Genomic DNA, 25,746 nt, shown 5'->3' on the forward strand with positions numbered 1-25,746 from the left:
CCTTAGCCTAATCGAATATAAACCTAACCTAGTAAAATACTAAAATTATTTTCAACTTTTGTAATTTGAAATGGATACTAAAATGACAAGCTGTAGATAAATCATGAATGATGAATAGTGAATTAAAAAGTCCTTGGTCTAACTGGTTTTTGTGGTCAAATTCATCAGGTCACATAGATAGTCCACACATCATATAACTTATTATTGTTTTAAATATTATACCATCATAAATTAAATTTAGGAGAGCTACTAAATAATAATATTTCAATTTTTTATATAAACTGGACTATGATACAATTTTAATTTTTCCAATGATAAGATAATACAATAAATTAACCATATGTTTTCTGATCAGTAAATCTTTTAAACATTCGATTTTATAATTTTATTGTGGTTCAGTTTAATTTTTTATATAACGATGAAAGCATAATATTGTACATTTCAATACAAATAAAATATGAATGTATTAATATGTTTAAAAAACAGTTTTTTAACAGAAATGGAAATTTATTACTGATAAATATTTATATTTGATCACAGACATTTTCGATTTTCAATTTTTTTAGTTTTTTCTATAAATGTCAATACAATTGTATTTGCTGGGTCAAAAAGCTTGAAAATTTAATAAAAGACTAGGTACTATCACATTGTTACAATATCAGTTTAAAAATACATAGGCATGCCTTTTTTTATAAGCATTGTTAAAATGTTGACAACATTTCTCAAATTGAAAATATTCAATTTTTGTAGATATGGATTGAGAATTTAACTAAGGTTTCAAGTAAGAAGGTATACATAGTAGTTTGTACTTTATTCTGTAACCAAAAATCTACAAACTTTATTAACACAGTATTTATTTTTTTAGTTATTTTAAGTTTAAATTTGGATAAAATTACAAATTATTACCAAGTATAAAGATTTTAGTTAGTTTGTTGTGATTTAAAAATATTATTCATGTTTACTTGAAACTTATAGAGTGCCTAGATAATAGGTATATTATTATAATTTATACATACAATCACATTTTCAAATGCAATTTTTTTAACAAGAATGAATTTAACCTACTGTAGTACTATTGCCTAATAGTAGAATAAATTAATTTAATCACATTAATATCATTAAAAATACCTACTTAGTAATATAATAGGCTGACAGACCATCTTAGCTCAGAGTCTTTTTTTGTGAACAATGATTTAATATCATTAAATTTTAATTAACACATACAGTGACTCTCTAGATGCCTAATGTACAGAAAGCGTTACCCACTTACACGCTTTTTAATTCATATATCCGGTATTCATTTTTATTTTTTTAGTAAGCTTATAGTACATCTAAATTGTGTTATTGACTATTGTTTATGAAGTATTAATATTAAGAGTTCGTTCATTATTCTTATTTTTTAGTTTAATTAAAATATTTTTTTAAGTTTTGTAGTTCAGTTTAAGTATTTTAGATTCTGACCGTCTCTGCCAAGAATCATTTTTCTTATACAACAATATTATATCATTGAATTAAAGTTTAATACAATCCATTGACCCACTTATAACCTACTGTACAGCAGTGCGACATCCTCTTACCCGCTTTTGTTTATTATTACTTTGTTTTTATAATACTTATTATTTCATATTTTGTAACTATGGACTACCTATGTTAGTCCTGATGCTTATCATATTCCTTTGCTAATTACTTTCCCACTCCACTATAAACTCAACAACTATAACTCTCGCGCCAACCTAGATTTTAAATCAGGTGACAACGTCTCAATGTCTCAGTATTTATCATCGTTTAACTTGCTGCTCACATTCTCAAAATACTCTATTGAGGATGCCGCTGTATTTAATGACGCTCTGCTTAAGGCTATTGGCAAGTTTGTTCCACTCAAGACATTTATTGAACCCAAATACCCTCACTGGGTATCTGGTGATCTTAAGAGCCTCATTTATATAAAACAAAAAAAGCTCACCTAAAATATAAACAGGTCTAAGCAACTTTCCGACTATCTATATTCTCAGAGTTAAGAGCAAAATGCAAATTCAATTCTAGATCCGACTACAGATCGCATTTTAAAGAGATAGAAAATTCTCTTTCAACTTCTCCAAGTAGTTTTTGGAAATATGTCCGAGATCTTAAACAGAATCCATCCATTCTTTCCTCTATCTATTTAGACAACTTAACCTCTAATTCTGTCATCCAGTCAGCAAACCTGTTTTCTACTAATTTTAGTATTTCTAAAATTCAAAGACTGTATATTAAATTTAACATAAACAACTATAATACCAAATTCGGAATAAGAGATCTTGGATTTTTAATAAAAAAAAAAGGATTTATATTTGTGAAGTCCTGTTTGTCTGTTATTTAAAATATTTATTGAATTAAATACAGTATACACATTATCATATAAAATTATCATAATTTTTAATGCAAATAATCCTTACATAAAATGATAATAGTGGCTCTAATATTCTGAATTGTAATAACTTATTGTTGAAAGCTAAAAAGAAAAATAAGGGGTTACACGATAAAAGTGGACATAAAAAAGAGTTCCACGGATAAAAAAGTTTAAAAAAACTGTCCTAGGGGATTTATATTAGTGGTTTAAACTTGGATGAGGGGCATACCATAGGCAACTCATCGTATGAATCTGCCATGGCTAATATTATGTGAAATAAATTATCAATGGCTGAGTCAATTGCTAACTTCACCCACATCCATTCTTAGCTGATGCGTTGTGTCTTGGATGGCTCACTCACAGATGCCAGATTGGTACCCCGGAATTGCTGGATGTCTACGTCTGACTTTTACACCAACATCCTTAACTGCGGCAACGCTTTAATGATGTCTTGCAGCATAGCTAACAGTGTGTCTTCCGGCAACATGAGGTGTCTGTTCTCCAGCAAAACGGCCATCTGTTCTCTGTAAAACAAATGACGGACAAAATGTAGGGATTAACTTCTTTTAATTACTTCTAGATAAGTGCATATAAGTAGTAGGAGGATGATCTAAGGAATGATGATGGTAATTAAAATGAGGAGGAGCGAAGACACTTACAAATTGCAACTGAATAGCGTCATTTTTAAGTATTTGTTCAAGATGAGAGCACATCTTGCAACGGTACACGAAGGCAACAACAGGATCAAGTCTTCCGAGGTCACCATCAAATTCAAGGTTTTCATTAATGCAGTCTTTTTGGATCTATGTTAAAAATATATATAAAATGTATTTATTTATTTATTAAATATAAACATACGTAAGTATTATAGTACACATATTATAATTTTCAAAAAAATTGTTCATAATTATATATAGCAAATAAGTCTAAATTGTAGTATTTTGTGTTAATACTACCTACTTTGAATTTAATTTAAAAACAAACAGCCACTCTCCTGGAAATATGTCACTGATTGAAACAATAAATATTGTAAGAAGTTAAAATATATTCCACAAATATTAAGTTCAAATACTAACTTTATTACTATAAGAATAAACACTGTACACATATTTAGTTTACAGACAAAAATTGAAATCATCAGTCTAGATAAAATAATTGTTTATTTATACAGACAGTTACATTTATAAATACAAATCATAGTCAATAAATTTATAATATTATTAATTTAAAGTTTAGCCTATATTAGTATCTTATGTTTATTTAATGAACATTATTTATCTATGCTATAGGTACACCTATATATTGTGTAGCAAAAATAAGTATATTATGGTACTAACATTGGCTAAAGTTGATACTATTACATATGCTATTGCACTAATTACAACTATTGATACACACAGAAATAATTAATAACAATTATCTGAGGATGTAAAAACTAAAAAAGGTAAGTAACCAGGAATTAATTAATTTTTTGAAAATTCCTATGAAGATACTTTATATATTATGTTCTTTTATACCAATTAAGAGTTGTGCCTCAAAATGCTTTTTTATATAAATTAATATTTGTTTATATGAAATTTTTTATTTTTATTAACAACTAATATATGAAACATATTTTATTATAACAAAGTCAGTGGGTAAAAACGTTAAAACTTGTGTATATTATTTAAGATCTTGTATTAATTTAATAATATAATATCTGGGAAGAAAATGTTAACTTAAATATAAAACATTAAACAATTTGTAACTTTTTGGATTGTTAAGAATTTTAAAATTTTTTTGGAAACTGCCAAAATGTTTGTAACAGCCATTAGAATACCTGCAGTTTGGTAATAAATAGGTACAAATTAGGATCTAAAGGGTCATATTAGGTTCCTATTGGGAAGGTCGTGTAGGTATTCTGAACTCGGACTTTTGGAAGTATATATATCATTTTGAAACCTTCCAGAACTGTTAATGACCAAATCCTTCCAATTAGGGTTAACATGCTATAAGAGATAATAGTGTCAGGAAATTGCAGATTGGTGTTAGGAACTCATTTAAAATTGACCGTATAAATACACCTAAAAGTAAAAATTGGAACATAAGTAAGGCATTTACTGGCAACATCATTATGCATTTTTCTCTGTCTTTTGTTTATATTTACACCCCTCCCCCCCCCCCCCAGACAATGACCTTCTTTTCTCAGTAACTCATTCATCAGAAACTGGCTGGCGTAATGAAGCTGGAGTCCAATTTTCCCAGTTTTTCTACTGGTACTGGGTGTTACCTCTAATTGCTCAACAGTGACAACCTTTTAAACATAACAAAACAAATACAATTCATTTAACTAATCTGATTTTTACCGATAGTAAAATAATTAATATATACTTACATTGAGTGTAGTTTGGTTGAAGAACTCACTATCATCAAACATATTTGGACTATTAGTTTTCTCTAATACAAATACTAAATCATCCACTTCATTGTTGTCAAGAGTTGTAGTAGTAGTTTGTCTCAAATTATTCAGGGATAAATCTAATAAATGTAGGTACAATTCAATTATAATAAAATCTTTACTAATATCAGAATACTTATCAAAAACTAGTAAGTACTTATATATTTTTTTAATTTTGTAAAAAGTTAACAAAAAATAAAATGATATGAAAAGTTAAAAAACATTAACTAGAGATAATTTTAAATTAATTACACTTACCAACAATATCGGAATCAAAATCACTAGCCAGCCCAGTTGATGAGACTCCAAGAAGTTCTAATATATTATCATAATAATCAATATTTTTAAATGTTTTGACAACACCCCTACCAGTTATATATATTTCTTTTTTTTCTTCAGATAAACGCTGTTTGACATTTTTTTTAATCTTCTCCCACTTGTTTTTTAATGCTTTTGATCGTCTTTGAATACCTATAATACATTATTATAGTTCAAAATAAATTAGAAAAGTAGCAATTAGAACCATTAAAAAAAAAAACTAGATAAGGAGTTTAAAAAAATAGAGAATAAATAAGATCATAAGCCAAAATAAACAACCAGCACCTTAGTAAATTAACTAAATGTCAAGTAGTCAAGACCACTATAGGAAAAGTTATAAAAGTTGTTGGCAAAATATAGGTTAGGTACATGTGTGTTCTTACAGATTAACAGAGAAAGAATCAAAATTAATTTCAAAAATATATAAATAGTATAATAATAATAAGCATAATTAATAACAAGCATATTGTATTATTACCAGCAAAACAAAATTGTAAATTAAACAGTTTGATGCAAAAATAAAGGATGATGGATGAAGAAAATATAAGTTGGATGATAATAGGAAATTGGGTAGTTAAAATAGGTATAAGCGTAGAATATTATAACGAATAATTTATTATTCAACTCTATACTTTCCTTGATATCAGTTCTGCATTATAGTCATTAGATAATAATTGAAATATAATAATTGAATATTAAATTAATAATTATAATCACCATTCATATTTGAATAGGTAACAATAATAAATTGGTAATATCACCTACCTTGAATAATTATTCACAATAAAAAATAAACAACAAATATTACGTAGGTACCAATCTTAAGTGAATATACCTAATAAACAATATTTATCATGGTATGATCAATTGATACAAAAAACATTTATAAAAAATCAATTCAATTTAAATAAAATATAGGTATTACTTACCTGAAGAAACAACCATTGCACCATCAATTAATTCCCAGGTTGCAGCCTTTTATTTCCATACTTTTGAATCTGTCTCATTATTTTCTATAATTGAACCATATTTTAAAACAAGTTCCACCAATAATTTTGTGCACCGACTGCACTGTTGGCGTCTGGTGCACATAATGTATGTTCCATCTGGAATACTGGTGCGCACTGGTTGAAATTTTTTATGTTTCACCTCACTACACTCGGCCATTTTTTTGCACTGAGTGCATTGATAGTTACACGAGCTCCAGTCGACGGTGGGCTTTATCATTTTCCTGATAAGTACCAAAGTACCCATCACGATTTAAGATATAAGGTATATCTTAAATCGTGGTACCCATCAAATACTTTATTATCTTTATATATCGGTGATAAGTATTGATTTTATGTTTCATCTATACTTGCGCCAGCCTGCACCCAGGACGATTATCAGTGAGCTATATCGGTGCAACCTAGGTGCAACAGTGCGGTATGGTGGAAAACGCTATTAAACTCGCCACCAAAGTCCCCGCTACGCTTAACTGCACGCTAGCCTTATTGACATGTAAATATAATTTGGCGGGACATTCTAATAACGGCCCTAATAGTCATAATAATGATAATTAATTGTATTATCTTTACCTCGCGTTTGCTTATCAGCGGAAAACGCCGTCGTACACCAGCTGCTGCACACGGCGGACGGTTCACCTCATACTATCTATATTCTATGGTTCACCCCCGGATAATACAGATAATATAGATAATATAGATAACATATAGATACCTATAATATGTAGATAATATCTTTATTATCTATGGTTCACCCGTATAACAAATCCGATCTAAGCGTATAACAATATTATAATGATAAGTACAACATAAAATATGCATAATGATATTATACGGTGCCGGTGCGTGACAGGTGTTCCGCGCTGATGAATGGGGATCGACGACTGCCGCACCACCACGACCGTTGCGCAGCAGGTGTCCGACGTGCATGCCGAAATCCACGAAGAAGTTTCACTTCGAAAACAAATAAGACGTGATATGATATAATCATATTATTTATATTTTTATTCACATAAATATTTGAGTGAGAGCTCATCCCAACATAATATGGTAGTAATAATAATAATAATAATAATAATAATAATAATAATAACATGATAGATAATATAATCGATATTAATCTTACCGAGATCGGTATTAGTCTCCATTATTATGTCAAACATGATAAAAAAAACTAATTAATTACGTTGCGTAGGTTGAGTTTAAGATCATATTAAATTTTTTTGTCCGAGTCCCGGGTAGAATATGCCATTTTTGAAGCGTTCGTCGCTGCAGGTCGCTCGACGATTCCTTTACGTGTCCCCTGCGAAATACGTTACTCGACCAAACTACAATGCTACGGTAATGGAAATTGAAAAAACAGAAAAAAAACGGCTGCGGTATCGACTGTCGAATAGGTATCGTATAATATTGTAAAAATTATGTTGATAATTATGTTGACGGCAGACAGGGTTGAGGGTGAGCTGCAGTGCTATCGGCGGCGGCGACATTTTGGGAACAACGGAAACCGAGGAGCAACAGTGACTTCCGGAATGGATTGATATCGTCGGTTCGGGTAAAAGTGATGTAATATCTGTTAACCAAAAAAAGGTAATTTGTGGTGATCATTTTGAGGACAGTTGTTCGAGTCCGGGCACAAAACATCTCAAAGCAAATGCCTATCCGACATTGAATCTACCAGGTATGACATATAGTTGATTACACTACCTTAAAATATATTTTTATTTGTTTTATAAAATACAGGTAAACATTTAGTACATCAAATGTCGAAAAATTAATAAAGTTGCTGATCTTAAAGTATCTTGCTCTGAAATTCAACATTTAGGTTTGTCTTTTTTAACGAAATCATTCTTATCGCACTTCGACCTGTTAAGAATTTGAATATTGTAATTGGTTTTGTATTTTTTTTATTAGAGATGATTATTAAAGACTGATAAAACTGAGTACATGTCTTCAATTGCTGCTGTGGTCCAAGTTAATGAACTAAATGTATCTAGCTCTGAACTTTTTGATAATAAATTTCAAAACACACCTTCCACTTGCAACAATTTAAATGTTTCTCCATACTTACTACGTTTAATGAGTAAGTTTCAGTATATTTTTCATCACTTTTAGCTTTTATGATTATATTAGATATTAGTTAGGTATGGCTTATGCTCAGTATGCTCGGTGTTGGGGAATTACTTTTTTTGGTAATTAAATTACATTACAAATTACCATTCAAAATTGTAATTAAATTATCTAATGATAGTCAAAAATATTAAATCATAGAAAATGTTATTTTCAGAAAATCTTAGTTAGGTGAAGCATTTACATAGTAATTGTTAATATTTATTATATTATTAATCAGTTCTTTAAATGTATTGAAAAAAAGAAAGTTACGAGTAATTTAGTAATTTTATTACAAAAAGTACCTACCTAACTTAAATTATAAAATACTTACAACTAAATGTAATTCAATTTTCATCAAATTACTTTAAAAATAGTTTCATTACAGTAACTCTTAAATTAAGTTAAATTTTTCCCCAACACTGCGTATGCTTAATATAAATGCAATGCTTTATGTAAATGATGGTGATGTAGTGCATGTTGGCAATAGTATTGGTGTTAAAAGTAGGTCGAACAAAAAGATAAATAATGACATAGATTAGTATTTTTAATACATTTTTTTTTAAGTTCATATTTAATAATACCTATATTGGTATTTAATTACTATTATTACATTATTTTGTTTTAATGACTTACAGGGTTGTTAGGAGACAACTTACTACTGTTTTAAACTACATAACGTGGCAAATATTCTTTTAAAAAAATGTAAACGTGCCAAAAACCGTAAAAGACAGACTTAAAACTGCAAAAAAACTGAATGATAATTATTAGGCTGATAAATGTTCAAATAAAATAAATGCAGCCACTTCATTGTTCATGAAACTACTGGTTAGAGAGACAAATAAGGCAAGCCGTTGGACGAAGATTCAGAATTGATGAAAAAAATGTTAAGTCTATCACTATACGAAAGAAGTCCTAAATGCTATGGGATGTTATCAAAACTTTTTACTTTGCCCAGTAAAAGAACACTCAACACAATTTTATTAATGGTATCCATTCTGCTTGGCATTTGTCCTCTTGTGATGAGTGTACTCAATTAAAATGTAAAGAAATTGAAGCCAATTGAGCGGTAAATATATAGACAAAAATAATTCAAATATTTTATGTGTATTATTTATTGTTTATTCATTATGTAGATATTGTTCAATTTTATTTGATATAGTGTGCTTTAATGGCGGACTGCAATTTAATTCAACCACTGATGTTATTGATGGTTTTGTTGATTCTGGAGATTTTAAGAGCTAACTACTTGTTGATCACGCTCTTGTATTTATGGTTCATGGGATTAAAAAAAATGTATGGAGTCAATTTCTTATACATTTTGTCAAGGACCTAACAAACAACACAAATTTCTACGGTAATTGAGAGAAGTAATGATAAAATCTTAATTTTCAAACGATATTATACAATATACACTATAATTATTTTCAATAGGTAATTTGTCAAGTCCAAGCAACTGGTTTGTGTGTGGTTGCCACTATATGTGATCAGGGATGTGCAAATGAAGGTGATATATATATATAGAAAAAAGAAACTAAATCATATTATATAGAACATCAAAAAGACAACTGGCATGACATTTATGAAATTGAAGTTAAATCTGATGATTAGAACGAATTCCTTTTGTGTATTTCTTTGATCTACCCCATCTTTTAAAATGTACAAGAAATAATCTAATGACCAAAGATTTCTTTTCTTCTGATGAGGTCAAACAAATTGCTAAATGGGATCATTTAATACAGTTGTACAATACTGACAGTACCTTAGCGGACTGTTAACTGCTTCCTCGTTTGACTGACAACCATGTAATACCTGAAAAGGTACCAAAAATGAAGGTATGATTTGCCACACAAGTGTTCAGTCAACGGGTATCTGCAGTTGTGAACTTTCTTGCTTGTAAGATTCCATCTTAACTATTATTCAAATATCAGAAATTAATTACATTTTTATTTCTAGCTAAAATAATCATTGACCTAAAAGCTTCAGATACAGCAGCTGCCTTTTTATTTTTTGATAAGCTGTTCAATTCCTTAAATGGCTCATTCGATAAACTTTAGTAGACGGCAAGATACATAGAATATCTGTGAGACAAAATTCCATTCATCATGGACTTTGGCAAGATAGTTTGAAATAATTATCAACGATGCAATTTGTTGGACAGAATGGAAAAGTAGGGGTACCAACGATTAAAAATTAGTCAACAACAATAAGAGGTAAATTAATTTAAAAACGCGTGAAATTTAAAATATTAGAAATGTAATTATTTAAAGCTATTTTTTAGGTTTTCAAACACTAAAAGTTCTTTGGAATAAAGGAATAAAATCATTACTCCACAGACATCTGAACCAAGATTCATTGGAATGTTTCTTTGGTGCTGTAAAAAGTATTGGGTGTTCAAAACCGACATGCAGTCTATTTATATTATTGTAAAAAACATTACTTCTGAACAATTTGGTGTCCTCACTTCTCCAGGAGCAAACTGTGAAGATTTTAATGACTGTCAGATGAGTTATAAAACTCAATTTTCGCTTCAACAAGAACATCCTAAATTAACTTTCACATCATTTAACTTCCCAGAAAAACAAGTAGCTGAATCTACTAATACTACTCAAGATTTAAGAGATACGCATACCTACATTGCTGAATATATAATCAGAAAATTAAAAGGTTTTTAAAAATTATGCAACTTGTTTACAACAACTATGTAGTGATAAAGCTCTTGATGAAAATTCATTAATTGACGCAAGAAAACATCATTAAGACCATCTTTGAAGTAACCAACTACTACATTCAAATATCTAGTTCAATACATAATTTCATACACCAGAAAAAAATATTGCCTTCAATATGCCATCACTCACAACTGAGACAATAACTAGTCACAGACATATTAAAAAAATTCAATATTGATATTCTTCAATGTTCCGAACATGAAACAGACTTCAATTAAAAAAATAGCTAAGTGTATTGTGGAGTTAGTAATTAATCATTGGTATACAAAAGTCAATAGGATTCTAAAGAGAAAACGCAAGATACAACTACATGAAAGTGACCCAATATATTTATTTGCAAATACATGGTATTGAAAGACTAAAAAAAAATTGTTCAAGGTAACTTATTACTATAAATTATATTATTTAAATTATTGACTGAGTAGGTACTTGGAAATTTTTGTTTTGATATTATAATTATAATTTTATACAAACAAATTATTAATTTTTTAGTTATATATTACATTAAAATTGTTCTTTCTTTTATTGCTTATTATTAATAATACATTTTTATCTACATATTTATACATTTATTGTTATTATTTAATTGTATTTTGTATTATACATATTTATAAATGTATTGTTATTATTTAATTGTATTTTGTATATTTTGTTCTGCAACTAACTGTACTTTTACCCTTTGCTGGTTGTTTTATATTATTATTATATTATTTTCATATTCTATTAATATTTTCAATTTATATTATACTAATATTAGTGTTTTTATAAATTATTATTTATTAAGTTTTGTTTAAATTATAATTTTTGTTTTTTGTTTATAATTTTTGTGTTGTTTTCTTAAATACAAATAGCGTGCGTGCCTGCGAGTTGTTGTTTGTGTGTGTGTGTCAAGTTCATAAATTGAATAGATAATTAAGAAACTAGTTAAGTTAAAAAGTTACACAAAATTAACTTTTAGGTTTTTATTTTGTTAATGTCCACCTTTGTAACCACCTAACTATAGTCGGCGAAACTTAAGTTGCCTGGTGACCGATGTGAACTTAGCAGCCATTAGTGGATATCAAAATCATAAATTCAATGGCCGCGTGCCTTATATACTGGGTGATCATATATTATATGGATGGAGGCGAGTCTCCAGAGATGCTTGATGTGCGCATGCGCGATGTAAACCGTAGCATGTTTTGATGTTAGTTTATATTTTTATAATATATTCAGTGACATAATTACCGTAGTGCACAATAGTGCACTTGCACACCCTGGTATTATGTAGCAGGTGCAAAGGGTTGTAGGTCATTTTCTACAGTCGAGCATTGAAAGTGCAATACGCCAAAACTTTGTACGATTGAGTAAAAATGATAATTTCTGAACACGGCTACTTTGTAGGTACCTACTATTACATATATTGCATATATTTTAAATATAAGTTATATACCTATAAGTAGTACCTAAGCATAAAGTATATATGATGCTAATTATTAAAATGTAAAAATTTAAATTTAAATAAAAAGTCAATAAAAAATGATTTAAAATAGATTAACAATTCAAAATTATCAAAGTTTTTTTAATTCACTGGTTAGATAACAGCCAAATATTATTTAGTGCTATAATATAATATTTTTTAATTAATTTAGGGCCCGGGACTTGATGACCTAAAAATATTGTAATTATAAAATTATCAAATAATGAAATATGATTAAAAATTATAATTGTATTATTTTGTTATTTTATCAAAAATTATGTTAAAAAGTAAATTAAAAATGTGTACAATATAAAAAAATATGTCAAAATTACGAATAAAATTATTATGGATAGGTTAATAAACCATAATTCCCTACTTGGAATGTATAACTCTATAAGATACCTAGATTTACCAAAGAATATTCAAACTTAATAGCATAGTCTGGTTATGACTTCAGACTTGTTTAAATTGTATATTAATATATTATATACTTAATGTATATAATAGTACAAAGAGTTCTCGGTAAAGTTATACCTGATCGTACAAAGTGTCAGCGTTACGCATTCTAAACAATAGACAGTACAAAGTGACCGTTTACCTACTGGTGCAAAGATATTATGCTTTTGTACCTGCTGAAGCTGAACTTTATACATACCTTTTATTGATTTGTCGTTTTTTTAAAAAATGATAACATAACTGATTACTGAACAAATAATAAAATAACGTTATAAGTAATTATAACTTAAATAATAATTTTGTTATAAATAATTCATTATTGCCGAAATATTTATTTATATGTAAAATGTATTATGTATAATATACAGACATACCACATATTACAGTGTTTAAAATATACAGATTTCGTTATTTGTATGGTAGTTAGGTATGTTATTTATCGTAATCAAATATAAAAAGATACATAGTGCCCAGGAGCAAAGCGTATTGCCTTCAAATATATGACTCAATATTTTGTCTTCACGATTATTAGAACGATATAAGTCTTGCACCTCCTTAATAATTTCATGTAATTACGCCAACGAATACATCAATTCACATAGACTAATAATATGCGATATTTCTCTACACGTAGGTATGTGCACCAGCCCCCTCGAGCATCTTCGTCAGAAACTCCCTGCTAATATGCTGTTCAAGTTATCGGGACATGGGTCTATTCATAGTATATGGGCTATAGTCAATTTTGCTTCCGTTTTTCCCAAAGGGTTCCCGTTTTACAAAAATGTATATTTCGGGTGGCGTGGCGTGGCGTGAGTTGTGAGTGAGTGTAAGTCCCTCTCATGGACCCACAACCCCACGCCAATACGCACAAGTTAAATTAGTTGTGAATTTTAGAATTTAATTTTTAAAAAAACACATAGTTTCTAAAAACAATTTATTGATATAACAAATCGATGATTATTATTGTTTTTTTAAAGTAAATAGTCAAACACATCACCATTATATTATATTGCTATTTTATCCATACAGTTTTAATAGTTATTTTTCAATAATACAATGATTATAATCGTTATTACTTATTACCCGAAGAGCCCATTATTTTATAATATGTTTTTTTAATATTAACGTAAAGCAATAATACAGACGCACGTCACACTTGCCTTCGATTGTTCTACCTATTATGAAATATACATTATTCAGTGTCGCGTATGCATTATGAAAAATGCTTACAAACTGTGTAATAATATGTGCCCCTTCCTATGGAGCTTTGCCTATATCGATTCAATAAGCAGTTTCAATTCTGCTTACACTGTGTATTTACACTAATTACAGTAAGTGGGCGCAAGTTTCTAAAATCCTCAAATATTTTTACCCCCGGGGGTAAGATTTTTTTTTTTTTTTTGTTATTAAAGTATTTTTATTCAATCTGTTTCAATACATGAACAATAAGAACAATTGATGAAAATAAAAAATAAAATAAAATAAAAATAAATGACAGATTATCCCGTATGTAGAGGCCTCCCAGCGGAGGTACTACGACATGAGTATGACTAAATTAGGCTAGTAGGTCACGACACCACTGTCTTTTGAGTCTTTTAACTGGGTTACCTGGGATAGAAGTAGATGATAGGTCGGAGATTAACGGATTCTTATGGTGAGCTAGGCGGCTATTGAAACGTTTGTAAGATAAATCTAGATAATTTATACCCCCGGTAAAATTTTAAAGGGGGGTAAAATTGTTCATGAAGAGGAAAAAATATTCTAGGATATTATTACTCCCCCACCCCCGGTAATATTGTTTATCAGGGGGTTAAAAATATACTAGGTTATTTTTACAACCCCCCGGTAAAATTGTTCATCAGGGGGGTAAAAATATACTAGCACATGCTTAACGATAAGTTTAAAATATTATAGGATATATTTATTTCTTATGTGAATTTTATACAAGATTATTTTTACCCCCCTGGTAAAAATGTGTTCTTAAAGGGGGGTAAAAATATCCTAGCATATAATAAACGAACTGCTTAAAATATACTAGGATATATTTACCTGATTACCTCCCATTGAATTTTTTTAGTAGATTATTTTTACCCCCCGGTAAGAATGTGTTTTTAAGGGGGGTAAAAATATCCTAGCATATAATTAACGATATGTTTAAAATATACTAGGATATATTTATCTTTTATGTGAATTTTTATAGAAAGTTATTTTTACCTCCCCTGTAATAATGTGTTTGTAAGGGGGAAAAATATATACTAGCATATAATTAACGATCTGTTTAAAATAAACTAGGATATATTTACCTCCCATTGAATTTTTACAGTAGATTATTTTTACCTCCCCGGTAAGAATGTGTTTTTAAGGGGGCTAAAAATATCCTAGCATATAACTAACGATATGTTTAAAATATACAAGGATATATTTACCTCCCATTGAATTTTTATAGTAGATTATGTGTTTTTAAGGGGGGTAAATATATCCTAGCATATTCAAATTTATACTTATATTTAGAATAACGTTGGTGGCGATGGCGTCTGGAAAATGATACCGATAAAAAGTTTTATAAGATACGTTGAATTATATTTTAAAACATGATAAATATTTTTGATAATTATTTGTATAAATAAAATATTAAATTGTATTTAGAATTAGATAGGTAAATTCAGGGGCGATCATAAAATTTATTTTTAGGGGGGATTGGAGTGAATTTTGCCTCCTTCCAAAAATAACATTTTACGACTGGTATTTTACTTTTTTTTAGTCGTCAGCTGTCGCAACTTAATGTAATCATAAGGACTCGGTTAGGTTAGATTAGGTTTAAATTACCTAAAAATATCAAAAAATTAACTTTAAAAAAATGCATTTATGGCCTAAAAACTCTAAAAAATTACTTAAAAATATCAAAAAAATGCATTTAACATGTAAAATTAAGTAGGTATGTATATGAATAACAAAAATTAGTAGAAAAAAAACTGGTTTATTAGTTGGTGTCACAGATCATTTTCAGCCTTGTATAATTTAAAACCTGCAGATTACCTGATATTATATAGTTCAAAATGAAAATGAAAATTATTTTTATAATACATTAGCATTAATATACGTAGTACTATGTTTATAGATTATATTTCAAAATGAAATATAAGTAATATAGTGAACTGTTTTAGACATATTACGAGATATAAGTATAAAATGTCTTAAAAAATTAAAAGATGCATTAAAAACGTCAATATTGTTCCAAATAAATCATGTGGTTATAACGTGAAGTACCTACTTGAATCACATATTTTGTAGCATCGTGTAAGATATTCCAAATAAAGATGTAATTGCATTGAAATCCGAGCCCTAGTACTAAAAATAACTGTATATCGATAGACTGAAAATAATAGTTACATAAGAATAAAAAAAAAGTTCGTTAAATTAATAATAAGTTGACATTAAAAGATAAAGCCATTTGTTGACTGAATGAATGAGTGTTTGTCATTTGCATATTTAATGTACACATGTACATTAAGTTAATGAATTTTACTTAATTATATCAACAACTTATTTTATAATTCGTACAATTTATAATTATTAGTATAACGTATGAGGTTAAAGATGCAATAATGTAAATCTTTTATCACAATAAATACATGTTATTTATTCAATGTTCACCCATTGTTAATTCTAAGACGTGGATTATTTGAATAATTAATATTTATTATGTGTTCAATGTATAGCAATAATTAATTCAATGATATATCATATAATATATACAATTATATCAATGAACTTATTTTATTTACTTAATGTTTACGGATTATCAATTCAAAGTATGGATTATATAAATCAATGAACCATTCTTATTTATTTGAATTAATTCATTTTGTTGTAGAAATGTATTAGAATTATTAGTTCAATTTATGTATTTTACTATATATAATAGAAACTAATAAAATATATTGTTACAGGCCATTAGGCCAAATACAACATTAATATAGGTAATTCTAAAACTAGCCAACATTAAGTACCCAGAATTTAATGTAATATTACTATAATGAAATTATATCCAAAGATATATTCCATTTTAAAGAAACTATGTATTGACATTTTTGAAAAATTTTGAAGTATAAAATTTCAACCAATCTTAAAAATAATTTAAAAATAGTCAAATGTTACTTCTATTATTTGTAAAAGTATTCAAAAAAACACAAACCAAATTAACTTGAGCAATATTGTTAGTAGATAAAATGACCTTATGGTAATTTTTACAATTTGAATTTATTTTGTTGACTGATAGAATAAAACTATAAATAAATAATACACATCTAAAAAACAAATGTATAAAATATATTAAAAGTTAAGTGTTATAGACATTTTAATTAATTATTATAACTATACGTTTAATTAAAAAATAAAAAATATTATAATATTATATAATATAATAATAATAATAATGACTTTATAAAAATATGCATAACATACTTGCTATAACATTAATAATATTATTTTATAGATATTGCAACATAATAATATGTACTTTAGCAAAACTTTTTGTTAAATTAAAACTGTAGTCTTATATACATTTTAATTAATTATTATTAGTTACTATATACTGATGCGGTCCTGTGAGGAGTCGCGAGGATGAGGTGGTTCGGGGTCTACTGACCACGTGAACAAAAAAAAACAAAAAAATAAATAACGAAACAACGAGTGTTGTTTATTTTGTAGCGTAAATACGAAAGAGAACTAAAAAAAAAACAATAGGCAACGGAGAACAAAACTCTACGCAAACTCAGTAAAAAAAAAGAACAACGGTGATGGGTGGTGCAACGATCTCAGGCAACAGGTTGAACGTGTCGTATCGGTCGTCGGAAAACTAGTGACATTACAATCCGGTTCACCCAACGGCCGGCCGACGGTTCACAGCGCGGGTGTCGCGCCCCGGCGTCGTCCGTCGTCGATTGGCGGTTTGTTTGAGAAGCGTTGCGCGGCTTTCCGCGTAAAAGGCTATTTGAATTCAAACAGCTATTACGCGGTACCGCGTCATACTCCCCCCCCCAAACCGCCAACGGCGGTGGTGTTCCGGCCGTTGCCGGTGTCGTCAAAGGGTGTGTGTGGAGGGTGGTTTTGGTAGACACCTGTCCGTGGGTACGCTTTTCCAGCTGTGTTCAGCGGGCGTGTCCCTGGTGGTGTCTAGGCATGTTGGGGGGACGTGGGGGGGACTGAAGTACATGAGGCTGACCTCCATGTCTTCAGTTCCAGCCATGCCTGCGTCCGTCTCACCTAACAGGTCCACCTCCTCTTCCGGGGATATTTCCATATCCGCGGTTTGAGGGGTCGTGGCTGTTAGTTTTTCCGTGGTTCTGGTTGCTCCGGAAGTGTTAGTCACTTCCTGTACCGTGATCACGGTGAGGTCTGGTGTCGCAGGCTCTGGCTGTGGCGGGACGGGGGCTGGTGTTGACGCCGGTTTTTCCAGGCGGTGTTGCTGGGACGTCTGCTTCGCCTTGTATTCCCGCATCCGCTGCTTGTTCCGGCGCTGGCGCGCGTTAAGTGAAGCCGGTGGTGTTGTGTCGGTGGTGGTGTCCCTTATTGGCAGCGGGTTGACGGGCGTTCCTGGAGGCGGGATGGTCGACGTCCTTGGCGCTGGTACCGGTCTCTCCATCAGTGGGTGGGGTGGCAGTCTCGCCGGTGCCCGACTTGTTGTCGTTGGTGGCGCCGGTCGAGTTCGGGTCGCCGGTCGTGCTGCGGCTGCCGGTCGTGCCGTGGCCGTCGGTCGAGTCACCCGTCTGGGGCTGCGCGACCTATTGAGCCGCATTGCGGTTGCGGGTTCGCCGCTCGTCGCCCTTTGGAAGACGACGGTCCGGTCTTCCCACCCACGCGTGTAGGCGGCCCACAGTACCGGGTCCTGCTGCAACTGCGCCGTGGTCATCTGGCGGACCCGTGCCGCCGTGGTGGTGTTGGTGCCCTCCTCCAAGCTGGCTGACCTCAGCAGCTGCTGGCTGCGTTCCAGCAGTTCCGCCGCTTGTTGGAGGGTGCTGGATGTCGTCGGTGGTTGACGCTCCATTGGTGCTATTCCGACTGAAATTATGTACACCAAATGCTATTGTGGATTTATGGTTGTGATGGGGGTTGGGTGGGGGGTGTTTTGGGCGCTGCGGTGTTCGCGCGTTTTAGGCAGGACACGTGAATTTTGCGTGCTTTACCGGTCCCCACCATTTCAGTGCGAAGCCGGCGTTAAATTTTTTGTGCGCGTTTGACAGGTGGTGTGCCTTGTAGTACACCATGTCACCTGTTTTGTACTTTGTGTCCGTCGGCCCACCTGTTACCGGTGGTGCGGTCAGTACATTGTTTTCGCGACTCACCCTAGCCATGTTTATTTGTTCGATTGGGTTGTCCGCTGTCCGCGACAGTATCCAGTCCCCCGGCCTTTTGCCCTCTCTCCCGAGGACGAGTACCGATGGTGGATATCCTGTCCGGTATTTACGCCTGTTCCTGATCGAAAAAAGAATGGGGGCTAGCTTGGTGTCCCAGGTGTTGTGGTTGCCGTCGATGAGTAGCGCGCGTAGACCTTTTTTTAATTCCTGGTTACGGCGTTCGACTGGGTTGGCCCTCGGGTGATATACCGGAGTTGTCCTGCCCTCGGCCCCCCACTGTTCGATCGTTTTACGCATATCGTTTGCTACGAACTGTGAGCCGTTATCGCTTAAGCACACACGGGGGTATCCGAAACGTGAAAAGAATTCTCGTTCAAGCGTTTCGGTTATTGTTTTTGTAGTGGCTGTTCCGAGGGGGTATGCCTCGGTCCATCTACTAAACAGATCCGTGGCGACCAGTATGTATTGTTTTCCCTTACTCGTACGCGGGTAGGGGCCCATGAGGTCTATGCTAACCACCTCCCAGGGGTGTCGAGGTATTCTGGTGGTCGCGCGGTCATCTGCGCGCGTGTTCAGTGGTTTGGTACACGCGTATATGTGACACGACTTGACGTACAGTCGGATGTCGTTTTTTTTGTCCTTTCCAAAAAAACCGTTGTTTTACCGCTCTGTACGTTTCTTTCCAGCCCGGGTGGTTTGCGAGTACGTGATCGTGGTATGTCCAGATCACGTTCTGCGTCTTGTCCTTTGGGATGACTACGGGTGTGTGTTCGCCCAAATTTATTCGCAGAAGACCGTCGGTAAAAAATTATTTATTTTTTTTTATCCGTGGTACTTCCGGTATTGTGCGCTGGGTCGTCCGTTGTCATGTTGCGCGCTGTGTCTCGTGTATTGGGGTCAATGGCCTGCCATGTCACGAGCATAGCGTGTGTGATTGTGGGACCACTAGTGGTGTTAGCCGGGTCCGTCGTGGCGAACAGATTGTCGGCCGGTGAGCTAGTAGCAGTGGTGAGTGGCGAGGTGGGTACTCCTACTAGTCGTTCCTCGAGGTGTTCCTCGTCTACCGGTGGCCCGGTGGTTGGGTTGCGGGATAGCATGTCCGGCGCCTCGTTCTGTACGCCGGGCACATGTGTGGTTTTGTAGTCCAGGTTAGCCAGCTGTAGTGTCCACCTGGTTAACTTGGAATTTGTGTTTTTGGCTCGGTGGAGCCATGTGAGTGCCGAGTTGTCGGTGAATAGGTCAAAGCGGCGGGCCTCTAGGTATGGTCTAAACTTGTCGGTTGCCCAGATTATCGCGAGGCACTCGCGTTCTACCGCGGCGTACCTTGTTTGCGTATCACTAAACTTTTTGCTTGCGTAGGCGATTATCCGCCTTTCGTCCGGGTTGTCACCCCGTTGGAAAAGGACGGCACCTGCTCCTATTTCGCTATCATCGGTTTGTAGGCAAAACAGTTTTCCGTAATCTGGCGTCGACAGTTTTGGCGAATCGTACAGGGCGCGTTTTATTTTGGTAAATGCGGCCTGTTCGGTTTCGGTCCACGACCATTTGGTCCCCTGTTTAAGTCTATTCGTTAGGGGTGCTATGGTGTCCGCGTAGTTGTCGACAAACTGGCTGTACCAGTTGCAAACGCCCAGGAACTTCCGTAGGTCCCTCAGTTTGGTTGGTGGGGGGTAGTTTATGATGCCCTCTAGTTTCTCCGGTTGTTTGTCTATTCCTTCGGAGGTGACTAGGTGTCCGAGAAATGAAATTTCGGTGGCTCCGAATTTGCACTTTTCGGGGTTGCATGTGAGCCCGTGTCTCTGTAGACGTTCTAGAACTTTGTCCAAGTGGCACTGGTGTTCGTCCACAGTGTTCGAAAACACCACTATATCGTCTAGATATACGCGGACGAACTCGTCCAGGTACCCCCTCAGGACTTCGTCCATTAATCGCACGAAGGTCATGGGGCTGTTTTTGAGGCCGAAGGGAAGGACTCGGAATTGGTATAGGCCCCGACGCGTCCGGAATGCCGTGTATTTTCGCGCGTTTTGATTAAGTGGGACCTGCCAGTAACCCGACTTAAGGTCCAGGACGCTGAATACTTTTGCGCCTCTCATCTGACGTATCAGCGTATTGAGGTCGGGCATTGGGTAAGCGTCAGACTCAGTGATATCATTGAGCCGCCTATAATCAATGCATAGTCGGGGTGAGCCGTCTTTCTTTTTTGCTAGAACGATGGGTGCGGCCCACGGGGATGTGTTCTGTTCTACCAGTCCCTGCTCTTCCATGTCCCGTATCATGGTGTCGATTGTGGCCTGTTTTACCGGTGGGTAGGGATATGGTTTGAGTGCTATGGGTGTTTGGTTTTTGAGGAGGATGTCGTGTTCAATTAACCTGGTGCGTCCTACCCTACCGTTGAATACGTCCGGATAGTTGCGTACTACTTCGGCGAGTTTCGCGCGTGTGTGGTGGTCACCGTTTATTGTTAATTTGTCGACATCTAGTGTTGGGGTTGGGGTGGGTGTCCGCCCTTTCCAGCACGCTGTTGTTCTCCTATCCGAACCTAAATGGATAGTGCTCGTTGTGTAGTCCCAGGTGACTTCGTTTTGTACGAGAAAGTCGTGACCTAGGAGCATGTCGCAGTACAAATTTTCCAGAATGGCTGCGTTGAAGGTGACCATGAGGTCTCCGATTCTGGCTACGAATGTGGAGGTACTACTTGTCATTGTGGTATGTCCTTCCGCCATTCGTACCTGAGTTGGTTGTCCGTGTGGGGGTGTGCCATATTTATGTGCTATGTTCGGGCTTACATACGATTTTTGTGCTTGTGAGTCGAGTAGAGCTGTTACGGGGCCTGACCTAAATTCGAGTTCGACCGCGGGGGTCGGAATTTTGTCGGGGCATACACGTTTAGCGTTATTCGACGGTGGTTGTGATGTATAGCTGGGTAACTGGTTCTTAACCGCGTTATCGGTACTATGGGGAGCGGTTTGCACCGCCATTACCAGAGCATCCGTTTCGGTTACCTCTGTGCTATGGGTGTGTACCGTATGAGTACGTGTTAATTCCGTAGTAGGGGTCGTTGTGTGTGGTGATGATGACCTGCTACTTAACGGAATTTTAATTTTTTTGATGGGTGATATATCTGATGACGCCGAGTTTATCGATGCGCGTTTGATAGTTATATCCCCGTCTGTATTGCCGAGCGTTGTGTGTGGTGGCGTGGTTGTGTGTGTGTGTGTTTGAGGCGGCGGCGTGGACAATTGTCCGTCGACTCATTTCCCGTTTCCCGAACGCGGCGTGTTCCCGGGGCAGTCACTGTTCCAGTGAGGACCTCCACAGTACCTGCACGGGTTGGGCGGTTGCGGTTTACCTGCAGTACCGTCCCGTGTACGCGGTTGCGGCTTCGGTGGGGGCGGGCGGGTTTGGGAATATGTTTTGTACGCCGGTTAGGTTGTTAAGTGGGCGTTTCGTCTGGTGTGTATTCCAGGATTCCAGCGACCCGGCGGAGGTCTCCGAAAGTCGCTGGTCTCTGCAATCGGATATGTGTGCGGTATTCGTTGCGCGTTAGACCGACTATCGTACCGACTAGCTGTGTTTCAGATAGCCCGGTATTGACGCGGCGCGCGAGTTGGTTTTTTTGTGTCACGAACTCCGTAAGCGATTGCGTTTGTGTTTGTCGGACGGATACTATCTCGGCCCGCAGTCGTGATTGTATTTCCACGTTGTCGAATTTTTCTAAAAATTCGGCGCGGAACTCATCCCAGGTGAGGTCCAGTAGTCTGATGGTGTTCCACCATGTACTGGCTGCACCCTTCAGCTGCTGCGTGACAATATTAGTCCAGGCCGACCTATCTATACGCGTTTGGTACAATATCGATTCCGCCTTGTGTATGAATCGTACCGGGTCCTCAGGCGTTGTTCCGAGGAACTCCGGCAGCGAATGTTTCGCTGCACATACGTCGTCGAATGGTATCAGCGTCGATTGTTGTGACGCATAGGTGTGTGTGGAGGAGGGGGCATGGTATAAATTAGGCGTGTCATCGAACCGTACCGAACGGTCGGCGTGCTGGTTACCCGCGGACGGCGGTTCGCGCGCCGCGGAGTACCTCGTACTGTATTCCGTGTGATCCGATGATACTGTGTGATGGGGTGGGTCGGTGCTGTCCCTTCCGGTTGGTGTTCCGGTGCTTGGCGTGCCATACCCATTTCCAGGCGTCGCATTGTCTCTGCAATGCGACGTTGGTCGTCGCCAAAGCGGGCCATGCAGTCCTCGAGCATGGTCAGTCGCGATTCCAGACTGTGCCCATGCGCCGAGTTTTCCGCCGCTTGCCGTACCTCCTTAATTATGGAACGACTCGCTTGAATCATATCCATAGCCTGTTGGTGTGTGGGTGTTGGTGGGTTATTGGTGGTGATGTTCGGTGGCTGGGCGGGTGATGATTCTCCCGGTTGGTTTTCCCTTTGTCCGGCGTCAAGCATCTGACCTGTTGGCAGGTTGTTTCCGGTATGTCCGGCGGGTTCCATAGGCGGAAACCGGACTTCGTTGGCCTGTAGGTTCAGGTCCGTGAAGTGTTGTATCAACCGGATTTCGAGATCATCTTTCACGCCCGTATCCGACAACTCGCGCTGCCTGCATTCGTAGCGCAACTCCGCGGCGGTCGACTCATTAATATATTTTCCCGACATGACGTCCGGTTGTTTTTCCGGTGTTGTTTACGGGAAAATATAAAATGTGGCAGTTGTCGGTGGAACGGTTGTCGCGTTCCTTCGATCAGCTGTGTTGACCGTTTATCGGTGTTTATTTGCGTACGGAATGTAGGTCAGTGAGTTGTTATTGTTTTGTTATTGCGCTTGCCGGGCGATCACAGTAACCGGTTTTCGCAGAGTGTTGTCACGGATGCGCGTGTGTGCGTTATCCGGCCCACTACTGCGATTAAGGAAGACGGCAGCTGTCGCTTTGAGCGGCGGCGGCGGCAGTCCGATTATGTGGTATTTCTGTCCCAGGTAATCGCGTGTTGACGTTATCGGTGGTGGTGCTGGGCGGTGGTGGTGTGGCCCTCTCGCGCTCTTACGTTCCTACCTACCTACGTCGTGTGTGTATGGACTTTGGAGCGTCGCGCGCGGTGTAGACGGTGCGTCCGTAAGTCGGGCGGCGCGGCTGGTCGTTACGTCCTTATGTAATATATTACGTAACGCCGGTTTTTCCGTTTTCGCCAGCTAACCACGTTTTTGTCGGATCACGTCGGGGACTTTTTTCCAAGTCGCGAAACGGGGAGGGTATATGATGGTGGTAGTAAGGGGTAAGTTAATAAGTTTTCACTTACCGGTGATTCCTGTACGGGGAGCCAGTTGATGCGGTCCTGTTAGGAGTCACGAGGATGAGGTGGTGCGGGGTCTACTGACCACGTGAACAAAAAAAAACAAAAAAATAAATAACGAAACAACGAGTGTTGTTTATTTTGTAGCGTAAATACGAAAGAGAACTAAAAAAAAAACAATAGGCAACGGAGAACAAAACTCTACGCAAACTCAGTAAAAAAAAAGAACAACGGTGATGGGTGGTGCCACGATCTCAGGCAACAGGTTGAACGTGTCGTATCGATCGTCGGAAAACTAGTGACATTACAATCCGGTTCACCCAACGGCCGGCCGACGGTTCACAGCGCGGGTGTCGCGCCACGGCGTCGTCCGTCGTCGATTGGCGGTTTGTTTGAGAAGCGTTGCGCGGCTTTCCGCGTAAAAGGCTATTTGAATTCAAACAGCTATTACGCGGGACCGCGTCAGTACATTTAATTTAAAAAAAATATATAATTAGAAATTCATAATGATTTTATCAAATGTATAGTGAACCTGCTGGTATTATTAATGAATAATATTATTGTTTTCTAAGTATTGTAAAATAATATGTACCTACTATAGAAAAAAATTTTGTTAAATTAAAACTGTAAAAATTACAATATGTAAAATAAATAGGTAAAAAACAAATGTATTAATATTAAAAGTATTGTCTTATTATAGACATTTTAATTAATTATTATTAGGTACTATACATTAAATTCAAATAAAATAAATCTTATAAGTAATTCATAATGATTTTATAAAATGTATAATTTACCTGCAGGTATTATTTATGAATAATATTGTTTTCTAAGTATTGTAACATAATATGTACCTTAGCAAAACTTTTTGTTAAATTAAAACTGTAAAAAAAACATTCTATAAATGAATAAAACATGATAGATTCTTCAGGAAACTTAAAATCAAATAAATATATACATTTAAAACATGTCCAATGCTTTTTAACACTATTAAACTTGAAGCGAATTCCTTCTATGTATAGGAAGATGTCTTTTATTGAAAAATATCTTTTCCCACACAGAAGACTGAAGGCTGGATTAAAACTTCAGTTTTTAATGTGTTCAATGTAATCTTCAACGACTTGTTGTGTTTCACCAATATAAAGCACAGATTCCTGAGAGTCTTTGATTGTAAATTTAACAGTAG

General features: G+C 35.3%; 2 protein-coding genes, 1 long non-coding RNA gene and 1 pseudogene across 3 annotated transcripts; 2 read left to right on the top strand and 2 right to left on the bottom strand.

The window, feature by feature from the left end:
• Positions 1-2,829: 2,829 nt before the first annotated feature.
• Positions 2,830-6,287, bottom strand: LOC132936369 (uncharacterized). The gene is made up of 7 exons (XM_061003092.1): positions 6,074-6,287; positions 5,085-5,297; positions 4,764-4,906; positions 4,559-4,682; positions 3,727-3,773; positions 3,049-3,192; positions 2,830-2,913 (listed from the first exon to the last, which is right to left on the bottom strand). The coding sequence occupies exons 1-7, from the start codon at positions 6,087-6,089 to the stop codon at positions 2,830-2,832; spliced, it is 771 nt and encodes a 256-aa protein (XP_060859075.1). The 5' UTR covers positions 6,090-6,287.
• Positions 6,288-7,616: 1,329 nt separating this feature from the next.
• On the top strand, positions 7,617-8,178 carry LOC132933468 (uncharacterized). The gene is made up of 3 exons (XR_009662889.1): positions 7,617-7,829; positions 7,892-7,973; positions 8,063-8,178. It is a non-coding gene; the product is annotated as an uncharacterized LOC132933468 (long non-coding RNA).
• Positions 8,179-10,038: 1,860 nt separating this feature from the next.
• Positions 10,039-10,932, top strand: LOC132936380 (uncharacterized; annotated as a pseudogene).
• An 8,124-nt stretch (positions 10,933-19,056) lies between these two features.
• Positions 19,057-19,761, bottom strand: LOC132936388 (uncharacterized protein K02A2.6-like). Its single transcript, XM_061003112.1, has one exon. It carries the CDS (start codon positions 19,759-19,761, stop codon positions 19,057-19,059), a length of 705 nt encoding a protein of 234 aa, XP_060859095.1.
• Positions 19,762-25,746: the final 5,985 nt, after the last annotated feature.

The sequence above is a fragment of the Metopolophium dirhodum genome, chromosome 1, assembly GCF_019925205.1.
Source record: "Metopolophium dirhodum isolate CAU chromosome 1, ASM1992520v1, whole genome shotgun sequence".
In the NCBI taxonomy this organism is placed as follows: Eukaryota; Metazoa; Arthropoda; class Insecta; order Hemiptera; family Aphididae; genus Metopolophium; species Metopolophium dirhodum.